At 52.5% G+C, this 26936-nt stretch overlaps 1 protein-coding gene across 1 annotated transcript in view; it reads right to left on the reverse strand.

The window, feature by feature from the left end:
* Positions 1-12814: 12814 nt before the first annotated feature.
* SLC6A11 (solute carrier family 6 member 11) overlaps positions 12815-26936 on the reverse strand; it is a 127725-nt gene continuing 113603 nt past the window's right edge. Inside the window, exons 11-14 of the mRNA XM_021675473.2 lie at positions 26487-26589; positions 25600-25700; positions 24570-24740; positions 12815-21467 (exon numbers count right to left, since the gene is read on the reverse strand). Coding sequence (XP_021531148.2) covers positions 21315-21467; positions 24570-24740; positions 25600-25700; positions 26487-26589 — 528 coding nt within the window. The 3' untranslated portion in view covers positions 12815-21314. The remainder of the gene's footprint in view (positions 21468-24569; positions 24741-25599; positions 25701-26486; positions 26590-26936) is intronic.

A 26936-nucleotide genomic window follows, 5' to 3' on the forward strand; every position in this document is an offset into this window, starting at 1 on the left:
GGGACTTCCGAGCTGCATGTGCATGGGACTCTGTGGGCACCCCCGCTACTCCACTGCACGTAGGCAAAGACTCTGGCACGTCCTTGAGCATAACCTGTGAGTGCAAAGGAAGAGCCTGCACAGACAGCTGTGGTGAGATCAGAGAGGTCAAGAGCAGAGGTGTCAAATGCGTTCCAGCAGCAACACACACCTGCATCTCCATCTGCTTTCGTTAGGTAACTGCTTGATAATTCAGCTCAGCTGAGCTACCTGCCCCTGGCAGGATTGTTCTCTCTGAGTAGTAACCCAGAATTCCCCCCTTATTTGTGGGGGATACTTTCCAAGACCCCCAGTGGATGCCTGAAGCCAAGGATAAAACCAAACTCTATACATGCTATGATTTTTCCAATACATACCTATGATTTATCAATTAGGTACAGTAAGAGATTGACAACAATAACAATAAAATAGAACAATTGTAACAACATGCTGTAGTCAAAGTGATGGAATGTCTTTCTCTCACTCTCTCAAAATACCTTATGTATATAATATTTTCACACTGCAGTTGACTGAGGGTAACGGAAACTGCAAAATGTGAAAGTGCAGGTAAGAGGGGATCTAGCATAGCGGCTGCTACTCAGTAAGTCTCTGCTGTGTGCCAAGCCCTGCTCTAGTCACTTTGTTTGTATGAACGCATTTAAACCTTCCTACGGCCCTGCGAGGTCAGTGCTATTATTATTGTTTCAGTTTAACATACGAGAAAACTGAGACCCAGTGAGTAAGTGGCAATGGTTGGATATGAACCTGGCTCCAGAGCCTGAGGCTCTACTTCCTTTCCTATGAGACCCCAAATTCTAAGTTGTCCACCCCCAGGAGGAGTCCTGGGGCATTTCTACCTCAGTAGCCTGTGGCCAGCTGCTGGCTCTGGACACTTCCTGGGGAGGGTTATTGGGAAGAGCGCGTCCCTGGTACTTATGGGAGAATGGGCTCCCTGGCCCTCAGGACCTGCAGGTGTCCCTTCTAATCCCTCAGGCCTGCCACTCTCTGCAGGCCCTTCCTGGCTCTCTCCCTCTGCCTTTAGCTACCCATCCATGGCTGGTGGGAAAAGACGCTCACATCCTGGCAATGTGGACTCAGGAACTCTTGAGCGATAGCTACCCAGATCAAGTGGCCTCCATGGCTCAATTCCCAGCAGCTGTGGCAGGAGAGCTGCTAAGTCACAAATAGCCAGGAAGCTCGCCAAGCCACAAGTGCCACTGATTGCTTCTGAATGCCCCACTCCCTAGAGCTCAAGGCCAGCTCCCCTCACCCCACTTGGGCAGTGGCCGAGGCTTATCAAGTGAGCAGATGCTGTGGGCAAGGCAGCGTGATGTGCTGGGGCCCCTGGCCTCCCTCCCCGGCTGGCTGACTTTGGGTTCAGCACCCTCCCTGAGACCTTTCTGGTGAACAAAGGGCTTAGACTAAGCCAGGTGTCCTCCACGCAGGGTCCTGGATCATGGAGTGGGGTGAGAACCTGTACTGGGATCGTCCATCCCCTTGTCGGCGAGCCCGGAGCTCGTGCGTCTGCTTCCCTGCTGGGTTGAGGGCCCTGCACACAGAAAGAAGCTCAATAAACACGTGGTGGGTAAGTTCACATACTGTTCCCGATTATCACTATGAACATTTTGCACTGGCGAGAGCTTGCTCTGCCGAGGCTCTGTTTCAAACATCGATGCACATATCCTCACGTAAGCCTAGGCGGTGAGCGTCTCCATTTCACAGATGAAGAAAGTGGTGGAGATAAGGCAGAGTCCTGTCCCAAGTCACACAGCCAGGAGGGCAGAGCCAGGATTCCTGCCCAGCTCTGGCCCCCTCCCAAGCCTGGCTTGTGGCCTCTGTTACACGAGAATAATAAGCATCACTGCTATTGTTTATGGGGTGTTCCTCCCTGCAAGCCCCAAGCTAAGATTTGTGTAGGCACCATCTCATTGAACCACTTTATGGGTCGGAAAACAGAGGCTTGGAAGAAATGGAGCCAGTTGCACAAGACCATGAAGCCTGGAACCGGGGAAGCTGGGTCTGGAACTGCATGTGGCGGCCCTAAAGCCTGTACTGTTCTGACCACCGCATTGCTCCTCCATCCCCACATAAGCCCCACTGCAAATAAAGTCAGGATGGTGGGTGGCAAATTCTCCTAGAACATCCAGTGCAAACCAGAAGGCCCTCCCTGCATCCCCCATGGTCTCTGCTTGGGTGTTCAAGCCTCCTTCTCCCTAGACTGGCAAGAGGTAGAAAACAGGGTCAAAGGCCCGAGCGGGATGGGAGAGAATGCGAGATGACTGTCCCATGGCCAGCAGGCCTTTGGGTAGGAGGAGCTGGAAGTGGGTTAGTGTCCAGGGCAGTGCTGACCCACTTTGGGGCTTGTTTTCTGTCTGTAAGCCTTTTTCAGGTCCCTCCTCCCATTCCTGTCAGACTGGGGTTGCGGGCTTGTCCCCCACCCACACGGGAGCCAGGGACACTGGGAGGATCTTTGTCTCCTGCCTCTGCCTCTGCTGGGCGGAACATGTGCCTGACACCCTCAGTCACAGCCAAAGAGACCTGCCCGAGAGATTCCAGCATGCTCATCTGAGCAGAGACAAGGAGCGGCTCACCGGCCCTCGGAATTATCCGGGGAGCCATCATGAGCCTGTGTTTTCTGTCTCCACATCCGCAAGACAGGTGTGCCTCAGAGACAACTCCTCAAGGCCTGCCATTGATTAAGCACTCACTATGTGCTGGGAAATTGACATACCTTGTAAAGATTCCTTGCAGTGGTTGGAGGGATCAGTGTTACATTCAACTTCCCCATGAAAGATGAGGGGAGGGAGGCTCAGAGAGGTTAAGCAACTTGCCCAGGATCACACAGTGAGCCTCCTAGGATTTAAGCCTGGGGTTTTCTACTTCCAGAGACCTATGTTTTTCTTCTGTCCTCTGCTGAGGCTTGCTTGTGGTTCCTGGTCACAAGGAAGCTTGTTAAAAATACAGAATTCCCTGGGAGATCTGGAACTGGCAAGTCAGGGATGGGTGTGGGAGTCTAGATTTTTTGGAAGTTTCTGGTGGGATAAGCTGTGATTCCTATTCTAGTGTACGTAACAGAGGTCACAAAGCCAGGCTTGTGGGTGGCCAGGCCTGGGCAGGAGTCCTGGCAGCAGCCCCATTTTAAGGAGGAACCCATGTGAATGTAGAGGGTGAATTCAGGGTGTGGGGTCCTAGTAGCCAGGACCAGCTGTCCTTCTGTCATTGCTTGGGTCAAATTCCCAGGATTAGGGAACACAATGGCAGAAATGCCTGGAACGTGAGGGAATTTATTCTGTGAATGTCAGACCGCCTTTAAGCTCTTCAGGTTCAATCCCAGCAGGTTTGAACCTCTGTTGAGAGTCTGCCGGGGGCTGCATGCTGGGAAGGCAGCAAGGAAATGTTTTTGCAGCTGCTGCTTTGAACGCAGGCTGAGGCCCCATCTGGCCAGAGGACTCAGACCTGGGCTGGGCTATGGTCATGGGTTCCCTGAAACGGCCTCCCTGGGAACAGAAGATGCATGGCCAAGTGTCTGGCTCTGGCATGTCGTAGGCCCTCAGCAAAGTGCAGGAATGGTCTGCAGTGCCCAAGGCAGAAACCGACTCACCTGTGGTTCTCCCCTTCTCCATGCCCCTGCACCTTGACCCATCACTGGCCCTGCTCAACTGCCTGAGAGCTCTGTCGTGCCTCTCCCCGGCTCGAGACCCTCCTGTCACCCTGGCCTCCTTTCTGCATTCTAGTCCCCTATCGCTGTGTCCTGTGGAGGGATTTCTACCACAGTTTCCTCTCTCCCAGATGCTGCTCTCTGCTTGCCACCTGGCTGGCTCCTTCTCCCCACAGGGTCTCTCTCAGGGTGGCCTCTGCCCACCATCCCATCAGGAGCAGCTGCACCCAGCCTTAGGATTCCCAGGCCCAGGGACCCTTCTGAGCGCACATCATTGCCATCATTTATTTACTGATGGGTGTATTTCCTCTGTTGCCCCATAAGGCGAGAAACAAGCGTCCAGTATGGTGGCTGGCTCAGAACACTGTTCAACAAGATTTTGTTTAGTGAATTAATGAATGATTAGTGAGTGATCTCAAACCTGTGCTGCTAACTGGGGATCTTTGCTCCTGCCCCTGGCTCACTGCTGTTTCTGGATCCTTTGAAAATGGAAGACAAAAAGGAACAGATATATCAGAGTGAAAAGATGACTTTGACAAAATACAGAGAGATCTGGGAAACAGCGGTTCTGGTGAGAGTCCTCAAACCTATCAAAACAGACACACAAAGGCTGTGATGAAGTCCTTCATCCAAAGAGGAACAATGAAAACCAGCGCAGCCAGAGTGGCTGGGCAGAGAAGGCTGCCTAAGGCCTGGAGTCAGGGGACACTTGCTCCCCTAGTAAGGCCTCTGGGCCCCTCCTTGAGGTTTGGACAAGTGTGCCAAGACCTGGGCCATGTGGAGCTGACCACTGGTGGGCAACCGGTGCCTGCTCCCCTGCCCTCAGCTGCCAGGGCCCCTCCACTGTCATCTGTCCCTCCTGAAGCCCTGGTGGTTACTGCTCAACATTGAAACTGCCTGTGCTCCTTGGCTGGGTCTGGATTGATCATATTTGAGATGAGAAGATCAAGAAGATGATGGAAACATTTCGGGGGAGAAAAAAACTAAACAGCTCAACAGGGAAAATCAGCATGTGTGTATGTGTATGTGTGTATGTGTGTGTTGCATATGTGTGTGTAGTGTGTTGCATGCATGTGGGTGCATGTGTATGTGTGTGTATGCAGCATGTTGTGTGTGTGGGTGTATGTGTGTGTATGTGCATGTGTGTATGCAGTGTGTTGTATGTGTGTATGTGTATGTGTGTGTAGTGTGCATGCACGTGGGTGCATGTGTATGTGTGTGTATGCAGTGTCATGTGTGTGGTGTGTCTGTATATGTACATGTATGTAGCATGTTTGTGCATGTGATGCATGTGTGTAGTATGTGCATGTGTTATGTGTGCACACATGTAGCATGTATATGTGAGTGTGCACACACATGCATGTGTGTGGTGTGTATGTTTATGTGCATGCATGTCATGTGTGCACGTTGTGTGTCTGCACATGTGTGGACATTTCCCCGGAGCTTCTCCTTTCAAATCTCACCTCCTCGTTTAGAGCATCTTTACGGGAAGCTCTCCTCACATCATTCTCTGCACAGCCCCTCAACACTCATCTCCCAGTCCATTGAACAGTAAACACCACAATGTCCTTCCTAATCCAGGCCGAGGACCTGTTCCTACCAAAGGATGTCCCAAGTGTAGACTCACTGCGGTGGGGAGACTTTCCCTCTCCTCTTACCCACATCAGCTGCTCCTAAACCAGCTGCATCCATGATGGGGTGGGCAGACCATGGGGAATAAAAACGAAATCCACAGACACTCCTGAGGGCAGAACTCGAGCACTGATGCTAACCTGCTTACTTGACAGATGAGGAAACCGAGGCCTGGGGAGGGGAGGGACTGCTCTTGCGGGGACAGTTAGGGGACAACCTAGGGGCAGAATCCTGTCTCTTGATTCAGTTTAAAGCTTGAACTACTACATTGCCCGGCAGGGGAACAACACAGGTTACAATTCACGGCCCAGAGCAGTGTTCATTCATTCATTCATTTCATTCATTCACTGATGCATTCACACAGCAATGCTCCCTTACTGCCAGTTACACACACTTGCTAAAAGCATCTACTGTGTGTCAGGGTGACAGAGCCACCTAAGCTGAGACCCTGCCTGGATGGGGAGACTGGGTGAGCCCTGAGGGAGGAACTCAGATCTTCTGTGCTGTGCTGAGGGCAGCTTGGGAAGGGAGCTCCCAGGGCCTGGGGTGAGTGGGGTTCATCATGGGCCAGTGCCTGGCAGGTCTTGCACAGGGTTAGAGAAGCTGGGACCAGGAGATGCCATCAGATCCCACGGTAAGTGCCTGGCTTGGGAGCCAGTGACTCTCCCCGTGTTGTGGGGGTGAATGAGCTCACTTAAGAGCGTGTTTTGGGGGAGCCTTTGCGAGTTCTCCCCTAGCAGGCATGATGGAAGCAGAGCCAGCGGTGGGGGCTGAGCTGGGGGAATGGGAGGAAAAGAGAAGAGAAGGAGAGAGAAGACTGCTGACTCCACACCTCCCCGCAGCCAGCAAGACACTCGCGCACACATCGTGGTGGTTTCCAGGCAACCACCCCCTCCAGCAGATACCTGTCTCAGCCCCGTGGGTGACCACCTTTTCCATCCTCCTTCCTCTACACCCAGGGCCAGTGAGTTCTAATTCTGGCCCCTTCCCTCAATCCCCCGCCCCCGAGAGTTAAAACCATTTGTGGGGCAAACATCTGCCCAGGAATGGAGCAGCTGGCGAAACTGGAACTGAGGGAGGTGTGTTGGGGGCGGAGAAGGCCTGCGTGTTAGCCTGCCTGCTGCCAGGCCCTGGATGAGGGACAAGAAAGGAGTGAAGGGTGGAAAGACGCCCGAGTGCCGCTCTGTGCCTGGCACCCAGGGAGTTCTCGCACCCACTACTCCATTTAATTTTAACAGGAAGGGTTTGATTTCCTCAGGTCTATTCTATACACATAAAATCTGAGGTCCAGAGAGGTAGAGGAGCTTGCCCACAGTCACACAGCAATACAGCACAGAGCTAAGACCCAGAGGTCATCTGACTTCCAGGCCCCATGCGTGCTTCATTCTACTGCATCTTCTCTCTGGGCTTCAGTTTCTCCATCTGTAAAATGACAGGGTTGGGGTAGACAGGAAATGATAACTGGGTCTATCTTGCATGCCAGTGCTGACCCATTGCTGCAGCAGCTGCTTGACTGCTGTGCTGAGAATTCTGAGGCTAGGGCTGGGTGGGTGGGAAGGAGAACGGTTGGTGCTTGGTGACGTCTGCCCTGGGCTTGGGACTCAAGGGTAGTACGTATGCCCCATGTTAGCTGGCTTTCTATAGGTCCTGACAGCTCTGACATCTGGCGCTGGATTGTGTTAGCCCACATCCAGTGACCTTGGACAAGTCCCTGCTCATCTTGGAGGTTCTGACCCTCACTGCACCTGACTTGGGAGTAGCGTCCACAGGTCTCTTTGTAAAGGACAGAGCCAGCTGTTTCCACCTCCCTCTGCTTCACCTCTGTGGGTACCCTCAGCAATGAGCAGCTGTTGCCTAGCAACAGGGGGTAGGGGGTGGGGGTCTGCAGAATCCTGGAGTCTGGGCAAACATCCTGCCTGTCTCCCACATCCCACACATGGGCCCTGAAGAGCCCATCTGTGCCAACCTCAGGAGGATCCCCAGAGTTGGGACCCAATGCCAGGTGATGGAGGGAGACAGGTTTGGAGGAGCTGCGCTGCTGAGTTCAAGTGCTGGCCTTGCTGAGCATGCTGTGAGATTTGGGGCAGTGGCCTCACCTTCCTGGGCATTGGAAGAATATGGCAGCAAGTCGTCCCCGTCCTCACTGGGATGGCAGGTGTGGAGGTGCCTTGGGAGTCTTAACCTTGAAGTCCCCTACTTCTGCTGAGGGTTCATTTAGAAATTCATGGCTCAGATGCCCAGCCCACTCCCAAGATGTGAAGTCTGGGGTCAAGCCCAGTCCCTGACTCCCTATTCATGATGCTGATGGCCCCCTGTGTGTCCAGCTTGGTGCCAAGCACTTTGATACATGAGCTCCCTGGATTTTCACAACAACCCCAGGAGGCAGAAACTAGCTTTATCTTCATTTTACAGATGGGGAAATTGAGGTCCAGAGAGGTCAGATGACTTGCCCTGAGTCACACAGCCAGGAGGTGGCAGAGCCAGGATTTGAACCCAGACCTGTGTGACTCCAGAGCCTGTGCTCTTGAACCTGCACCTGATGAGGCTTCCCCTAGGTCCCCATTTTGTTCTGAGCCTCCTCTCACCACAGCTCTGGCATCCTCCCCACTCCCCAGGTGCTCTGCTCGCTCCAGGACTGCAGGGAAGGACTTGTGAAGGCCATGTCTCCCTCCTCCTCTTCTTCCTCAGGATGGAACGTTGGGGCCACATCCCCAGGGGCTGCAGGGCACTTGCAGCCCTCCTCAGTATGGTGCACAGAGCGGGGCGTCAGAGAGAGGGGGAGAGTTTGAGGTGGGGAGATAAGCAGTGTGGAGGTAGCAGACAGGGAGGGGTGCCTAAAGACGGGAGGAGGAAGTTGAGGCAGCAGGAGTGTGGGGAGGAAAGGAAGGAGCCTGGGGGAGCAGGGATGGGGAGGAAGGAGAGGGAGAGGGAGAGGTGGGAGAGGAGCAGAGGTGCTGAAGAGGAAAGGATGCAGTAGACAGAGGAGGAAGGGAGTGGGAAAGGGGTGGGAGATGCCTGAGAGGCGGCTCTCTGAGTAGACAGCAGAGGGGAGAGAGCTGATGCGTGCTCCTCAGGGGCTGCAAGGCCCTACCAACCAGGAGTCAGAGGCCTTCAGATTATGCCACTTCCTAGCGCTGTCCAGGACCTGGGGGCCAAGTGGAAAATCCAATGAGAACTCCGGTCCCTGAGCCAGAGCTCTGAAGCCCCCGCTGTTGCCAATAGGCCTTGGCTTAGGCTGCCTGGGATTTCAAGGACCCAGGCCAGGTCTTCAGTGCCCCTGGCTCCCCACATCCCAGGAGGGTGAGGCTGCCTGGTCCTAGAGAACCACAGGCTCTCCTAAGGAGGGAGGAGGATTCAGGGAGAAGGACCCAGAGCAGACAGCCTCTCCGTGACCTCCCACCAGGTGGATATGCAGAATCTGACTGTGTTCCTCCCTAGGCCGGGAGCTCAATACCCCTGGAACAGCACAGTTCCTCCCTGAATAGTTCCAGTAAGTGAGGGCTGAGCTCTGCCTAATGAATGAGCTAGAGATAACTGGAAGAAGGGAGACAAGATGCCTTATACAGGAACAAAACATGGCAAGGCAGAGGCCCTCTGGTGGACAGGTGCAGAGTGGATTACAATCTGAAGTCTGAGAGAAGACTAGGGAGTTAGTGGTGTAAAATGAGGCTGGAGAGGGGACGGGGGCCAGCCTCTGAAGAGCCTTGTAGGCCACTATGTAGGGTTTAATCTTAATATTTGCAGCAATAGGGAGCCATTGATGGTTTACATTGGGAATGGTGAGGGCTGGAGTTCAGATTTGCATTTCAAGACCATTCTATCTGCTGTGTAGAAAACGGACCAAAGTGGAGGGTGGAGGTGGGCACTGTGGCCACAGGGAGTCCTGGAAGGAGTCCTGTAGTGGTCCAGATGTGGGGTGATGGGGCTTGGGCTGGGGGGGGTGGGGGTCGCAGGGGTGCAGAGAGGCCCCTTTGAGAGTAAACAGGTAGGTCTTGCAATGATTGCAGTTGCAGGGGCGAGGGAGTGTGGGATAGGATTGATTGATGTTTGGGTTTCAGGCTTGGGCGACAAGATGGTGAGTTAAAGGGAGGGGACTTTCCCCAAACCACTGTCCCTCTGGTGTCCACTGTCACCTGAAGAGTATCTTAAAATACGGATTACTGGGTCCATACCAGGCCTCCTGATTCCAGATCTCTAAGGACAGAGTTGAGAATCTGCATTTTTAAAATGTGCTTCCAGGAGAATCCAAGAATCACTCCATGGCCAGTGGCATCCTATTTTACAGAGGAAGAAACAGGCCCCACGAGGAGAAGAGACTTTTCCAGGATCACACAGGACAAGTATAGTAAACATAACCAGCATAAGAAGTCTTACAAGCTGTTCCCACTCATAGCTTCCATTCAAACGGGCGCAAACCCCGAGCAGGCTGCGGGGTGGTGGGAACACTGGCTTCTGCCTCACACAGAGCTTGGGTTAAATCTGACATCGCCATTCCCTCCTTGCGAGACACAAGGCAAGTCACATCACCTCCATTAACCTCAGGGTCCTCATCTGCAAAATGGGCACAAAATATGTGGTGAAAAGATAGTTGTGGGGTTTGCCTGTGGTGATGCGCCCAAAGCAAGGGTCAGATGCCCAGAGCCGGGAAGTCTACCAAGGCAGCCTGAAGTGCAGCCAGAGGCATGAATGGGCTCTGTGAGTTTGTGTGTGTGTCTGTGTATGTGTGTGTATGTGTGTTCAAGTGTGTGTGTGCGATGGGGTGTTTTGAAGAGCCACTTCCCCTCGCCACCGACCCGTCACAGTATCTAAAAGCCCACCATGAGCGCCACATCCCGCCACATACTATTTTGTTCCATACCTTTCTGAGGCCAGAAGGATTTTGCAGAGGAGGAAGTAGAGGCCTGGGAGAGGGAAGGTCATCTGCGCAAAGGAAGCAGGAGGACTCTAGCCCATGTGTGCTGCACCACTCACCCGGTCTCCTGGTCTGGTGGCCCCTGGGTGATAGCGGGAGCTGTGGTGGGGGAGCAGGAGCATCTACTCCGCACACGGAGCCTGGGGAGGGGGCTGGGCAAGGCGCCCGCCACAATCAAGGCGCAATCAGCGCTAATCAGCGTGTTCTTGAAATAGACCCAACTGGATGGGGGAAGCGAGCAGCCGCCTGGGTTTGTATAGCGGCAATCAGAGGGAGGCAATTTTAGATCCGAGGGAACAACAGCTCTTTGTCCATGCGCCCAGGGACTCTGCCGAGCTCTGCGGAGCCCACTGTGGGTTGGAGATAAAAACACCCCATCAGGCCTGCAGCTGCCCTGGCCCAGGAAGCGGGGGGCATGGAAGCAGTGGGTCCAGCTGCCTCTGGGATGAAGTCCAAACCCTCTAGCATGGTAGCTGAGTACCTACTGTGTGCTGAGTGCATGGACACCTGCCTCTTTTGTGAGAGTGGCCTCCGTTTTGCAGGGGAGGAGATGGAGGCTTAGAGAGGAAGAGGTTTGCCCAAGGTCACTCAGCTGAGCTGGGACGGGAATCCAGTCCATCTGGCTGCATAGCTGTGTCCATTCCTTTTATGGGGCCAGTCAGGCCCTGGGAGGCATTGTCTTAGGTTAACATAATGGACCCTAATGGAATGCCCAGGTCTTACAAAAATCCTGAGGCTTGGAGGTTTCAATTTGTAGATGAGCAAAGGGAGACTCAGAGAGGTGAAGAGACTTGCTCAAGGTCACCCAGATGGTATAAGAGATAGAGCCATGATTCAGACCCACACCTTTGAGATGTCAGAGCCCATGGGGCCTCCTTCCTCTCCCCACTGAGCGATGCCTGGTTGTCAGGCAGCTGGCCCTGGCAGTGGACATGACAGGTTTTTGGCGAGCCAGCACCATCCCCCATCTGTTGGCAGCCCTGATTTCCTTTTGGGGTGGTAACTCTCAGGCAGAAGGGAAGTTCCCTGACAATGATGGGCTCTGGCTCAGGTCTGCCATAAGTGCTAACAGGCATGAACTGCCCCATTGCCGGGGTTGAGGGGAAGGCACCTTGGAGGAGGAGGCAGGGCAGGTGGGCCAGGGCAGCCCAGGGGATGGTGGGAGGTCAAAGCAGTGGCTAGGGTGGAGGCAATGAGTGGGCTTGAGAGGTTTAAAGGAGGAAGAGCCGATGAGACTCACCAGCAGATTGAATGCAGGGAATGAGGAGGTTTTCCCGCTTGACAAGCTGGCCCCAAACCTCAGTCATCCTCGACTCCTCTCTCTCAATCCACCAGGAAACCCTGTTGGTTTACCTTCAAAATATACCCAGAATCAGATCCCGTCTCCCATTCTCTGTGATTCAACCACCATCATCTCTTTCCTGGAGGACAACAGCCTCCTCCTTGGTCTCCATGCTTCTACCCAAGCCCCTGCCAGCAGCCCAAGGGGCCTTATTAAAACAGGAGTCAGAGCAGATCCCTTTCCTGCTGAGAATGCTCACTCATCCCCATCGCACATCTGCACTGGCCTTGGGTCCCTCTGTGATCTGCCCACCACCTTCTGGCCTCCCCTCCCACCAGGTCCCCACTGCTTACTTTGCATCAGCAACCCTGCCCTCCTAGCTGCTCCGGAAACACTGCAGGTGAGTGCCCACCCCAGGACCTTTGCACACATTGCTTCCTCTGCCTAGATGCTCCTCCCGGGACAGCCACTGCCTCCCTCCTTTACCTTCCCCGTGAGGCCTTCCCTGACCAGCCTGTTATAATTCCAACCTCACCAATATGACCCTTCCTATACCTCTTCCCTGCTTTATTTTTAGCCAGATAATTTATCATCTTCTGCCACACTGCATAATTTTACTTTCCAAAATGTCTGTGGTCTCGTCTCCTCTGGCGAGAGTGCAAGCTCCCTGAGGGCAGGGCCATGGTGGGTTCTCCATCAATATGTGCCAAATAAAGGAAGTGGCTGGACACTTCCGGGAGATAGGAAGGAATAGGGTAGGCAGGGGTAGAGGCTGGAAGAGGTGAATTTAGTTGGGAAAATTGGGTTTCAGATGTTGAATGCATGTTCAGGAGGAGAGATCCAGAGGGCAGTCAGATATGTAAATTTATACCTCAGTTTCCTCATCTGTAAACCGGGCTGAGAATCCCAGTTCCCTCAATGGGTGAGTGTAGGGAGGGAGGTCTTACGAGTTAATAGAGGCAGCAGCACTTAGAACATAGCCCTGAATCAAGCATGGCTTCCCTGCTTGTTTTCTCCCTTCTTCCTTCAACAACCATGATGAGCTCCCAGAGACAAGCGGCAAGCTCAAGGCCCCTGGAATGCTGGCCCATAAATGTTACGGGAGCTCTGTGGCCTGGAGGAGGGGTCCTGCTGTATCCGCCCCTTCCTTGGCTTCCCAGGGGAAGCTGGAGCCAGGGCTGGAGGCAGCTTACGTGGTGACACCTCCTCTCCCCTCCCATCTTCCGCTGGCCACATCTTCCAGCCACGGGAGAATTATCGTTTTCTTTCTCTGGAGCCTTCATTTGTAACCAACCTCTTGATGGCAAGGAGAGGATTTTTAAAAATAGCTTTATTGATTCTGGTTTTTGGAATATAAAAGCAATAGATGTTCTTTGTTAAAAAAATTAGATGGTACAGAAAAAAAAAAAAAGAAAAACGAGAAAATAAAAAGCCCAAACCTTGTCATTCGGAGATAATCACAATCGGCATTTCCGTGTTCTGCCTCTCATCTTTGTTCTGTGCAGGCACTCATACATTTTTGTGTTTAAATGGGTTGGGGCAAGACTCCAGGATAGATGGAGCAAGATGGGGGCTTGGCATCTGCCAGGCAGATGCCAAGCAGGGTGTGGCACAAGGGGCCTGTGTCATTGCTAGGTACATGGTCAGAGCAAAACCCGTAGCCTGTCCCATGTGCCCGGTCACATCTCCCACCTCAGCACCATTTACACATTCACTGAACCCCTCCCCCCCACGCCAAAGCTATTGTAGACATATTTTCAATAATCACCTTTCCCGATTATGTGGGGCTTTATAAAACAAATGCCATCTAACCATGTTCTCATTTCATCCTCAGAGTAACCAAAGAGAGAGTTCCTGTGATTAGTGCCACTTTACAGATGAGGAAACCGAGACTTGGAGAAGCCGCATGTCTTTTTCTGAGGCACACAGCAAATTCAGAGCCAGGGCTCAGGTCTTCTGATACCAGGCTGGGCCCTTCTGACTGTGGCCCCAAGGAAGGAGTCTCACTGGGAGAGCCACATTCTCCCTGTGTGCTGGATGCTTGGCACACACCATCATCTCATCTCATCCTTTCAGCACCCCTGAGTGGCATATTGTGTCCATTTGTACAGAGGAGGATGTTGAAGTCAGAGAGGCAAAGTCACTCACCAAAGGTCACACAGCAAAGGAGCGAGAGAGTTAAGAACTCTCACTTCTGGATGTTGGGGTAGTGCTGCAAACATGCACTAGGGTAAGAAGGATGAATTGTGCCCGTTTGACAAAGGCAGGCTTTCTTTTCCTCATTTGGGCACCCAGACTGAGACCTGTGGACCCTCTAGTTGCAACTGTGGGGTCCCAGCTCCAGTTCTGACCTCACTGGCCTGAGTCTGGACCATAGGGAGGGGGCTTGGGTTTAGCAGCAGCGCCACCTGGTGGCTGACTTGCTGCTAACAGAGCCTGGATCTGCCAGCCACCGGCCCCTCTGAGCCCAGGACTGGGATGGAGGGGTGGGGGTGGGGGAGAGTAGATAAGGGCAGGAAGGCTCAGGGCTCATTCTTCCCTGCTAGAGACCTGGGCTAAGCCAATAGTTGCCTGGTATAGAGAAAAAAAGCCAAGAATTCTGGGTTTGCTTCACCTGACTGAATTCCAGTGCAGCCTGTACGATGTTGGGCAAGTTCCTCCATTTACGTCTCTGGGCCTGTGTGCACATCCATAAAATGAGAATAAATCACAGTTCCAGTGGTTGTTTTGAGGCTTATGGAAAAAACCTACCTCATCGTAGGTGCATAGTAGGTGCTCAATAAATGACACTTGCCTTCACTCTACCCTGCCCTCTGTCCCTTCTCTCCATTATCTGATCGGGGGCTCCCAGAGATCAGGCCCAGATTCATCTGTTAGGTTTCTCCTAAATCCCCCACCTCTGGTGGGGGCTGAGCTCCTGCTCAGCCTGGGCTACAAGAGCCTTCTCACTCCAAGAATGGTTGGCTTTGAAAAGAAAGGCAGAGAAAATTCCCAGGAGAATAAGAAAAGCCGAGTGTTGGGTAGACCCAGATGAAGGATCTGATACCCCCAGGTTGGGAATCTCCAGAAAACTCAGGCCTGTACCAGCCTAGGAAGGTCAAGGTCAAAAAGTCCTTGTCCCACCACGTACCTGCCAGCCATCTCTCGTGGTCTGCAGAGCTCTGTCCTGGCCTTTCCATCTCTGCCAGTCAAGTATCTGCCTCCTCTACTCACGTTGGCTCCAGCTCCCCCGTCTCTGTGCCCACCTGTAAGAGCATTTCTGAGCTCCCCTCCTCCCCCTCCCTCAAGGCTGCATCCTGCATATGCTCCTCCAGGCAGGGCTCCCCCAAGGTGACCCCAAGTACTCCCTAGGACTCTGGATGGCTGAAATACCCCCCAGTCATGACCAAGGGACCTGATATTTTTTATAACTCTTGAAGGCTCTCAGCACCTCTTAATGCTCCCCAGTGATCATTTTTTTTCTTTTTCAGTAGCTATTATGACTCCCATTCACTCCTGTCACTCTCAGTCTCTCATAACTCCCAAATGGCTCCATATAATTCTACTGGGTCTCCAGGCCCTCTCCCCTTGCAACATCTCTTTCAGGTCTCTGGGGGTCCCAGGCACCTTCAAGCATCTCACTGGCTCAAACATCTGCTTGTCTCTATCAGTGAACTCCCATGGCCATCTATCACTTCTGGGAAACAACGAAGGCTTCCAGAGGTCCCTAGGGTCACCAAAGGCATTCAAGGCCCTTGGAGACCCTCAGACCTTCCCCACATGGCCTCCGCCACCATCCATAGCTTCTCCATGCCTTGATTAACCTCTCAATGCTGATGGCTGTGATGGCACTCAGTGGCTCCCAATGGTGCTGTGATGGTCAATTTCATGTGTCACCTTGACTGAGCTAAGGGATGTCCAGATAGCTGGTACACATTGTTCCTGGCGTGTCTGTGACGGAGTTTCCAGAAGAGATTAGCAGTTGAATCAGCAGAGCTAGCAAAGAAGATCTGCCCTCACCAAGGCAGACAGGTGTCATCCAACCTTTTGAGGACCCAAGTACAACAAAAAGGTGAAGGGCAAATTTTTCTCTGCTTGAACTGGGACAACCATCTTCTCTTGCCATTGCACACCAGTGCTCCTGGCTCTCAAACCTTCGGGTTTGGGCTGGAACTACACTGTTGACTTTCCTGGGTCTCCATGTTGCTGATAGCAGACCATGGGACTTCTCAACCTCCATAATTGTGTGAGCCAATCCTTTATAATAAGTGTCTCTCTCTCTACCTGATTTTCAGAGAAGTTTCTCTAGAGAAGCCTGACTACTACAGGGGGTCGGTGGAAAGTGTATGGGCCTTGGCATCAGACACACCAGCACTGTTACCCCAACTCTACCACTTTCTAGCTCTGTGACCCTGGGTAGCTGTGTCTACCTCTCTGAGCCTGTTTCCTCATTCCTGGTAGAATGTGAACACCATGCCAACTTACAAGGTGGTTGAGGGCAAGGCAATGCATAGGAAAGTAGCTGGTATGGTCTCCAGCACTGAGTAGGTCTTCAATGCCTATGTATTCCTTTTACCATGGCTCCCTACTCTGGGACAAGATGGGCACTTGTCCATCCAAGCCCCTGTCCTGTGGAGGGACCTGTGTCAGGTGCCATCCCTGATAAGCATGGCATTACCTGATTTCCTTGCTCTGCCAGAGATTGGTGAAGATACATGAGGGGTCACAGAAATTAGACTGGGGCAAAACCCTGCCTCTACAAAAAAAAAAAAATTAACTGGGCATGGTGGCACATGCCTGTGGTCCCAGCTACTCGGGAGGCTGAGGTGGGAGGATCACCTGAGCCCAGAAAGTGGAGGCTGCAGTGAATGGGGAGTACCCTGGTTTCCCTGCTCTCCCAAAGCCTCTGTCATCGCTTGGGATGTTCCCTCATCTCAAATGTCCTGCTCTGCCTAAATCTTCCCATCCCTCAGAGTGCAACTCAAGTCCCACATCCTTGGTTAAGTGGCTGAGTACATGGAGCCTATATAGATCCAGCAAACCTGGATCCAAGCCCAGTTCCTCCACTTGCCAGGAGGTGTAATTTGTATCTCTTTGGGCAAATCATTTACAGTTTTGAACTTTAGTTTCCTCATATAAAAAATGGGATTAATGACACTTACCTCTTACATTTGTTGTGAGGCTCTAATGAGGTAATGCAGGCATGACCTTGGAACACAGCAGATGCTCCATAAACAGTTCTTATTCCTGCCTGCAGTACTCCCCCAGCACCTGGTCCATGGCACATCCTGCCATGGTTTCCTGTGAAGTGGCTGCTCAGAGAGTGCTGCATGTGTTACTCTTTCCAGTATCCCCCACAAAGTAGACAATTTTAAAACGAGAGAGAAGTGGCCAGAGTTGGCAACAAAGACTGACTTTTCTCCCAATGGGTAGTGACGGCCACAAGCTCATTTGTTTTTTAACAGCTTGAGATGGTGCAGGGGACTGATTATGAGATGGGAATACAGAGTTCTAGGGGAATCTTGGGCAAATTGCATTTCCTCTCTGGGTCTCGTTTCTTTGCTATTCTGCCAGCGGCTAACCAAGGTCCAAGGAATGGACAGACTTGCTCAGTGCCACACCAAATAACTCTTAACTGGCTGGAAGAAGGCTAGGAACAGGAGGTCAGAATCAGAACAGCATCTCCATGTGAACTTACCCCTGTCCAGAGGGGCATGGACTCCTCTTCTCCTAAGAGTAGGAACACTCAAGGGAAGGGACTATTTCACTTGTCTTAATAACACTAGTCCTAGGTCCACACGAAGAATATGGTGGCTGCTCAGTAAAGGGCTGCTGAATGCATGAAAGGACTCAATTTTCCAAAGTTGGCCACTTTCAGCAGAACATGCCTTCTCTTTGGTGCCTGATCCCCTTCCCCGTGGGAAATGCTGTTAGGCCCAAGCTAGCCTTGACTTCACATACAAAGCTCCCTTCTTCTCTGGTTATTTGCAGTGTCTAGTAGAGCCAGCCTGCAGAGTCACACTTGGCCAGCAGGGGTCACTAGCACACATTGCAGCCTGGAGGGGTCTAGTGTGTCAATTAATTCCTAATGCTATTAATTCTATAGGCTCAAGAGTCTGCAAATAAAGTTTCCTGGGAATGAGTGAGACTCATATTTCTGTGACCCAGCTTCCTCTTGCATATGACAGTTGCTTAATGCAAGACACTTTCAGACATGAGGCGGGAAGGTAGTGGGGAACAGGGGACTGCAGCGATCCCTGTGGCTCTGTGAGGGCAGGAATTACTCAGGGACCCAGGCTATGGATCCCAGAGACTTTCTGAATTCCAGAACTCTGTGGAATGCTTTCCTATGAGCAGATATTACCACATCAGAGAGGGTCAGAGGCCAAGACCTCAGGTGAGGTAGACTTGAGATCAGCGATTCAAGCAGAAAGGCTGACCAGACAGGAATGAGCAGACACTACATAAGACGATCTTACTGTCATGAGCTGGCAGGACAAGACATGCCTGTGGTCTTGAGTGGTCATTCAGAAATCTCAGACACAAATTTAGAGACTTCAAGTTCTAGGCAATACTACAGACACGTTCTGAACTTAAGCATTATGTATTCAGGATAATAACTAATGTGAATTCAGAACCTTTCCATTCACATCCAGAGCTCACAGGATCTTCATGATCACCCTGCATTTCAAACAGGAGCTCTTATCCCCATTTTAGAGATGAGAAAAGTGAAGCTGGCAAGGGCAGATCCTGGAGCCTAACCCAGGCTGCATACTCCAAATCCTCATCTCTTTCTGCTCTGCCTTGCCTGCCCCAAACATGAGTGTCTACGTACTAGGACACAAGCATCGGTTTTGTGGCAGCTATTTTTTTTGCCACTGTGAGGGGGCTGTTGCTTTCTTCAGGCCTTGCGGCATGAGAAACAATAAGGCACTGTGGTCAGGAGACAGTGCTTTTGGGTCAGACACACCTTTCTGGTCCTGATGTTTACTAGCTGTGTGACTGTGGGCAAACTGCTTGACTTCTCTGTGCCTCAAAATCCCCTATCTGTAAGGAGAAGGGAGAAGAGGTGGCTGGGGACAGAGAAGGGCCTTAGGAGAAAACCAGGCGCCACTGTGGCTCCTTCTCATGGAAGACTGGAGGAAGGTCTTAAGACATAGATCCTGGCTGGGGTGGCCGCAAGAGTAGACAACTATCTGTAAAGTTGGGGAAGTAATAAAGAAATAAAGCAATACATAGGCGGAGAAGTACCCACTTTACAGAGTTGTAAGGATTACAAAGATAACTTCTGTGAAGCATCTAGCACATACTAGGCAAATGGTAACTACATGAACAAAAAGAAGTGCGAGCTACTAAAACACCACCACTATTGTATCTAATTTGCAGTGCTGAGTTGAGACTGCAGCTTCCACACAGGAACCCAGGATGGTTTTGCAGGCATATCACCAAGGGAATAAAACACAGGACGAAAACCCAACGAGTATCACCTGGCTAGGGATAGCCACACTGATCGTTCATTTCTTTAATTTTAAAAAATCAGTAAGCAGACAATCTTGTACCCTTTCAATGCCCAATAAAAATGTTCATTATGCAAAAACAGTACAACCTTTTTCATTTTTTTAATAATACTGTAAATATCTCAGAAAGGATGTATTGTTTCTAATGAATATCAAAAAAGTCATCATGATGACATGTTCCCCTGCCCCAACATGGCCCTCCCTGCCCCCAAAGTTACTCAAATACTAGTAGGAAATTACAAAAAAACAAAAAACAACGATCCACCCTCCGCCCTGCCCCATGAGTAGTGTTAAGTGAGTTGTGTTAAGTGCCACACATACGATGTGTGTGTGTGTGTGTGTGTGTGTGTGTGTGTGTGTGTCGGCGACGGTGGACCACAGGGATCTGTGTGCCCATGAGAGTTGGTGTGGAGAACCGGTAGCAGCAGCAGTAAGAAGCCTCCTTCCCTGGGGCCTGCTGGAAGGACAGCAGCTGAGGACAATCACAAGCAGGGGCCCAGCATGGCCCTTCCTGGGTCCGCAGAGCTAGACAGCTCAGGGAGACAAGCGTGGGATGGTGGCTTGCCCATGAGAAGCTGGGTAGGCCTGGGCTGTGTGCACAGAGGGCTAGGTTTCCCATCCTGCCCATTGGGGCACTGGGCATCCCTCTTAGCAGACACAGGCTTCGGGCCTGGCCAGAGCAGAGATGCTGGGGGATTGCAGACTTTTGGGTGAATCGAACATAGAGGACCCTTACAGGAAACTAAAGCCTTGGTTTAGAGAAAGCCCACATTTCCACCAAATACTACTGGGAGCCTAAGGAAAAAGGAATAGTGTATCTTCCCCACCCTCATATAGCTCAGAAACCAAGGCAGAGGCTTGATGTGAAGTCCAGTTAAAAAAGAAGAGAGGTATCAGCCAGAGAGGTCTGTAGCCAGTCTGGCGGGGAGCAGCGCCAGACTCCAGGCCCCACGGAGGGAGGAGGCAGTGGGATGCCCAGGTCTTCCCTCCAGTGAGAGCTGAGACTTCTCCCTGCCGGAGAAGGGAGGGAAAGTGGCAGGGAACAGGTGACTGCACCTGTAGGCTTGCACCTGGCCACAGAGGCAAGTAGAATGGCTCCTGAGCCAGGGGCAAGGATGGAAGGGAATTGAGAGGAAGGATGGTGGAAGCGGGAAGTTAGGGGACAGGAGGAGGGAGAAGAGGTGGCCTGGGACAGAGAAGGGCCTTAGGAGGAAACCAGGCCCCACTGTGGCTCCTTCTCATGGAAGGCTGGAAGAAGGTCTTAAGACATAGATCCTGACTGAGGTGGCTGCAAGAATAGACGGCTGCTTCCCAACCCAGAAAATCAGTCCCCAAAGCAACTCCAGCCAGCCCTGCCAAGGGTGGAGAGGCAGAGCAGAGAGGGGTAAGAGCAGCTGACCAGGAAAAAAGGCAGCCAGAGGAGGAGGACCAGTCAGAGGAGCCCCCGCTGGTGTCCAGAGAGCAGGGCTACCCACAGATGAGATGAAATTAGAGTTTTAGGGAAAACACACATCACTACCACACCATTTCCATGATGAACTTGATTTTAAATAAGCAGGTGGGGAGGGCAGAGATTATTGCCTGCAAGTCTTCAGAGGAAGCCAAGGTCCACAGCAGGTCTGGAAGCCAGCAAGGCACGCAAAGAGAATCCCTAAGAGATCACCCAATCCGGCTCCTCCTCCCATTGGGAGATGAGAAAACTGAGGTGCAGGGAGGGAAAGGGAGTGCCCAAGGTCACTACGTGGGATCAGGGCAGAGGGGAGTCTGCAGCCCAGGAGTCCTGAGTCTGCTGGACTTTTTCTTCTCGGCTGCACACACAGCCTTGCTGTCTGCGAGCCCAGTGTCCCTTGGAAAGGGAAGGTTTGAAGGAAAAATTCTCCCTGGGGTATGGAGGAGGGGCGGCTGTGGACGGTCAGAGACAAACATGGGACACAGAACGATCATTAAAAGGCTGACAGAGGAGGACAGGCATCGCTCCCCACCCCACCTGCCCCACGACCCCAGTAAAAAAAGTTTTACAATATTATACACTTCTTCCTAATCCCTAGAAAACATTGATTAAAACTGCCCTAGGACAGAAGGTTTGGCAGTCACTGTACAGTGTTATCTCTTTGTCGTGGTTACTTCCATGATGACTGGGGCAGGGAGGGGATGTGACTTTAGAGCAGTGTACAGCGGCCACCTTATAATTAACTTGTTAATAAATCCTGTGCAAAACAAGCAAGCCCCTACCATTAGGCGAAGTACGGGGTTCAGGAACTCATTTACACACACGGGGGAGGAAAGGACGAAGAGCCCCAGGCGGCTGGCGGCCGCTCAGAAGTGCGTCTCCTTCTCTGTGATGGCTGCGATGGTCCCGTCACTCTTGAGTTTGGCATCACAGTCATTAACTGTCACCATCCGTGGGCTCACCCCAAGCTTGCCCCGCATTTTCAGATCTGTGCTGGGGGTCGTCAACGTCTGGAGTTTCTGGATGGTTGGAGAGGAGGGGAAGACCTGAGTAATTAGCTGCCAGGGTCCGGGGTCTGCCTTGGCCTCTCCCAAGCACATGGGGGACACCTGGGTGCTGGAGAATTGTCGACCAAGGTCCGGGCTCCAGCTTGGCCTCTTACAGCTCTGTCCTGGACGATGAACAACCTCCCTGGGTCTCCGTTTCCTCCTCTGGAAAATGGGGACCATGGAGGTCCCTCCTGGCATTAGGTCAAGAATAAGGAGAGGCTATGGAAAGTGCTTAGCCTCATATCTGGCTAGGGAAGGTGTCTGGGACTCAGAGCTGTTATCAGGGCCCACTGCCTGATGCCTGCCCTCAGGGGACGCTGAGAAGCTGGTGTGTGAATTGCTGTTGGGGCAGTCCCTGGCAAGTCACCTACACTCTGTGAGCTGCACCATCCTCACCTATGAAGGACAGCACCTGCCTGGAAGGGCTGATGTGTGGTGACTGGTAAGGCATCTCCAGGGCTGTGTACAGGATGATGGCTGGACACCTGGGTGTGTTTCCCATGGAAGGGGTGCCATCATGCAGGGGAAGATGTAGTGTGTGTTGGATGTTTCTCCAGCTGTGCTTAAAGGTAGAAATGTTATCACAAAGCCCAAGGCTCATAGCCTCAGGCCTCCTTGCAAAGCAGCCAGCACTGGCTGGCTGGCTGGCTCAGATGGATTCAGAATCCTGCCCCAAGGCCCTGCTCCTCAGGCCAAATGTAGCCCTGCCTCAAGCCCCTATCCCTCAGTTTCATCTGCACTCCCAAGATTTCCTGGGAGAAGACTCCAGGTTAGGATTTGGGAGGCACTTTCGGGGCATAAGCCCTTTCCAAGGAAGGCTGCAAAGTCTTTTGGGTGGTTGGTTTCTCAGGATCGAGGTTCTGTCTTCTCTTTCAGATCCTGCTGTGCCTGCTGTGGCACATTGTCCAGGTAGCATTAACAGACAGACTCACTGTGCTGATTAATAGGTGCCTCCTATGTGCCAGGCACCGTGCCAGGCTCTGGTACAGATCGGGTGCTAGAGCATGCATTCTAAAGCCAGCTGCCTGGGTTTGTGTTCTGGCTCTACCATTTAACAAGGGCAAGAAGCTTAACCCCCTGTGCCTCAGTTTCCTCATCTGTAAAGGGAGATAGTAATGGTACCTGCCTTCTGGTGTTAGTATAAGGATCAGATCAGTTGAGCAGTCACTATCACCATGTTACCTTCTATCAGTAGGATGCATCCTCAGAGCACGTCTCTGAGGCATCTCTGTCCTCATTTTTTCCCTCTAGATCCTTCCTGTCCTGCAGCAGCAGCTTTGTGGGAACTGACGCTTGGGGCGGTAGACTACCCGGCACAAGAACTCTCAGTAAGGAAGGCCTGGAAACTGGGTCTGACACCTCTGAAGAATGCCCTCTTTAATAAACCCTGCTGTCTGCGTCGGCAGGTGTGTGAGCTCAGGGAGATGGAGCGGGGCTTAGAAAAGAAGGCTCCCTCCCCTGCTTTCCCTCCCACACCAGGCCTGAGATGATCTCTGGAGGATTCAGCAGGAGACACCAGGCATTTCTGAACACCAAAAGGTCATCTGGAAGTTCAGGCAGGGGTCTTCCAGTGGTCAAGGTTTTAAGGCCCCAGGTCAGCTCCCCTCTGGATGTGTTTGGCCTGAGATCAGAATCAACCAACTGCCCTTGACCTATATTCTCTGCAGGCACTAAGGAGCCTAACTTACTCCGGGGCATAAGCAGGCTCGAGAAAGAGACCTTCCTTAGTGGCTGGCTCCTTCTGGCTGGATGCATGGCTATTTCTGGAGCCTGGGCCCCTCGGTGGGCATGCTGACTCTGAGCTGAAGCTTGCATTCTGACTCTGCATGCCCCCATTCCCCATCTCCACCTGGGTGGCCAAGTTCAACTCCTGCAGTCCCCAGGGTGTGGCCCTGGAGCAGAGAGACAGCAAAGCTCAGGGGATGGGACCACAGATGCCAGAGTCTCTGCCGTATCCTTCAGAAGCTGTGTGCCCTTGAGCAAGTTGCTTCACTTCTCTGTACTTCAGTTTCCTCATCCACGGAGACAAAAAGAATCTCCATCTCCCCACACCCCAAGGATTGCTATTTGGATTTGTAAGTTAAGTATGTGTAAACTGCTTAGAACAGCGTCTGATACACAACAAACGCCCTGGGCTGTTTACTAAATAAGCAGAAACCCACTCGAACCATCCGGCTGCCAGTCGGTAGGGAAGGAGGGTGAATAGGGAGTGCGCTCTGGAGTAAGATGGGCTTGGATAACCATTCCGCTACTGACAAAGGGCCAAACACTGTAGGGCTCCAGTGACAGGAAATGTCCAGGGTAGGCACATCCACAGAGATGGAGCAGATCTGTGGTTGTCTGGGGTGGAACTGGGGTTAGTGGTGAATGGGCATGAGGACTCTTATTAGGGTAAAGGAAGTATTCTAAAACGGATTCATGACAATGACTGCACAATGTGGAATGTCACTAAAAATCGTGTAATTGTATAGCTGAAATGGCTTAGTTTTAGGATATCTAAAAATTTACTTGGATGAAATTGTCTTTAACAGTGTGATCTGCTGCCTTTTTTTTGGCTGTGCAGTCTCAGGCAAGTGACCTGATTTCTCTGTGCCTGTTTCCTCTTCCTGCTAACTGCAGAAAATGATGCCTATTGCCTCCATTTGCTCTGAAAATGGTAGGAGATACCGCAGGTAGAGAGTCTGGCATGGTGACATGTCAGAATGACTGGGATTCACAGAACAGTCAGCGCTGACACTTGTGACCCTCTGGTCCAGGTCCCGGTCCCAGGGCTTTTCATATATGAATGCACTGAGTATAGTAGCTAACTCTGTATGTTAGGTACTGTGGTTATCCCATTTTACAGACAGGGAGACAGAGGCTGGGCTCCTAGAAACTGGCTCAGCCAAGAGGCCTCACAGAGACACCTTGGGCACAACCGTGATGATGGGCACCGGCCAGAGAGGAGATTGCCACGGTGACCCCACGAGGTGGGTGGGAGCACGCTGTCATCACGCACCGTGCAGATGAGGAAGCTGCAACCCAAGGCACGAGCCCTGCCTGCACGCACCAGCCCTCCCGGGGTGATCTCACCTCGGGCAGTGTCCCCTCCGTCTTCCACACCTTGATGCAGATCCAGACCGGGATGCAGAGCATGGAGGACAGGGCCATGAGCCAGCCGATGCCGTAGCCCCAGGTAGGGTAGGTGTAGACATTGTTGTACTTGAGCGGCTTGTACTTGACCAAGAAGAAGATGAAGATCCCCTGCAGAGAGATGGGGACAGGTGCCTGGGGGACGGCCCTCAGCCCTGCTAGGCCATGAGGGGTCTGGGGCCCAGGCACAGACCAACAGGAGGCTGGCAGGGGAGGAGGCCGACCCCGTTTCACAGCTGTGGAAGGTGAGGCCCTGCCAGGACCACAGCGAGCTTGAGGCACAGCAGGCTGCAGCCCCACCCCAGAGGTGGCAGACGCTCAGGGAACCTGGTGCTGGGTCCCACACCTCCACAGGTCCTGGGACCTTGCTGGGATATAAGACCCTTCCCCTACCCCCAGGAGCCTCTTCCCCAGCCTCTGCCCAGTTAGGAATTTTTATTTTTTCTAGTTACTCCTCGGGGCTGGTTTCAAAGTTGCTTCTCAGAACTACCAGGGTCTATGAAGATGCTGAGTTACTTCCAGTGCCATGAAATGGATAAGGAGTGACTGGCTGTTTTTTAATTAAATATCTGCTCACAAACGCCCCTCTGTGGTGTGGTCTTGGACACGGCATGAGCCTCAGTGTCACCCTCGGCTCTGCTGCCCTCACGGTTAACAGCAAAGAGGGGAACAGGTCTTTGTTCTCTATGTAGTCCTCGGCCCTCTGAGGCGGATCCAGCTCCCCGCTTGCGTGTGCAGAACCTGAGGTCCTGAGAAGACCACACGGCAACACTGGGATCCCAACGAGGCCGCTCCCCAGCCAAGCCTGGAGCCTATGCCCACGGTGCAGCTTTGCAAGGCAGCCTGAACCAGGGGACATCAGCCTCCTCAGGTCCAGCCTCGGCCAGGCTGGGGGCTGCGGAGTGGAAACATGGGTTGGGGGTAGGTGGGTGGGTAAAGTGCTGGAGGTGGCTCCTGGCGGGGCCCTTACCGCACAGATCCCAGGCGTCACGATCTTCCAGCACCACTTAATGAGCGACAGTGGCCGGTAGCCAATCATGTCTTCAATGTTATCATAGAACCGGTTGCTTCCTGTCCAGAATAAATCAGATGGGCACATACGCACCCCAGAGAAGTTATGTACATGACTCAGAGAAATGGCTGGGAGTGTTTGCTTTCTCTAGCCCAAGACAGAAAAACAGCTGCAGGAACCTTTGAACCCCTTAAATAATGACCAAGATGTTACATGTGTGAGGTTTCAGAATAAAGTACAGCACGAGGGATGCTGGCCCACTACTGAAGAGAACTCTCCCGGCCTCAGGCACAGGAAATGATGAGTTTCTGGGAGAAAGGCGGAAGGTGATCCCTTTGGAGAGGCAAGGCAGTTAGGGGTAGGGATGAAAATGTTTAAGGCAGGGGCCTGCAGAGGCATCCATTCCCAAGCCACACTCATGGCAGAGTGAGCATCACAGAGCCCAGCAACCTTCACCCACTTGTTGGGCCTGGGGAGCAAGAGGACCCGAGGCAGTTGTCTACAGAAGGCCAGGCACTGTGCAGGCTGCTTGGCTACACTTTCTCCTATTTGGAGACATGCTGATGACTGCTCTTACTTTACAAAAGGAAAAACCGAGCCTCAGAGGCAGAAGAAATGGCCCAAGATCACAGTGCCTAAGCCCTGAACCCCTTCCTGTGCTGTGAGGTGTGAAAGCAGAAGGTGTCCCAACAGTGGGAAAAGGCCGAGGAATCCTCAAAGAGAAGGAAGAGGCCAGTATAGATCAAGACAAGCCACAGAGCACCAGGGCCCTCCAGAGTCCAAGCGCCAGGATCCTAGGCACCTGGTGAGCAGCTGGGGTGTGGACAGGCTCGACTGATACTCACCATACACCCAGCCGATGCAGATGCACTCAAAGATGGCCACGAAGAGAAGGCACATTCCACTGGCAGCGTAGGAGTCAAAGAGCTGGAAGATGTACATGCCACCCTGCAGGTCAGGGGACAGACACACGGATAGATGGGAGGTGAATAGACACATGGGAAAGCAAGGTCAGCCAGCTGGCCTCAGGAAGGTCCCTCTCTCTGCTCTGTGGCTACCATCGCCAGGAGTCTGTTTCTCCCTAGTCTCCCCAGTTTGAAAATTACACCCTCCCATCTGGGTGTCCCCTAATTTCCTGACCTTTGGGGGCTGCTGGGACCAAAGATGGTTTGTCTTGTCTCAGCCCCTCACTTCCCAGCTCCCCAAGAGCCAGAGACTACACACGGAAAATCAAGGTGGGGGAGGCTCAGCACCCCTCCCTGGATGGGTGTAACAGCCTGACTGGCCTCCCTGCC

Source organism: Aotus nancymaae, unplaced genomic scaffold, assembly GCF_030222135.1.
Source record: "Aotus nancymaae isolate 86718 unplaced genomic scaffold, 86718_ANA_hifiasm-v0.15.2.pri h1tg000046l, whole genome shotgun sequence".
In the NCBI taxonomy this organism is placed as follows: domain Eukaryota; kingdom Metazoa; phylum Chordata; class Mammalia; order Primates; family Aotidae; genus Aotus; species Aotus nancymaae.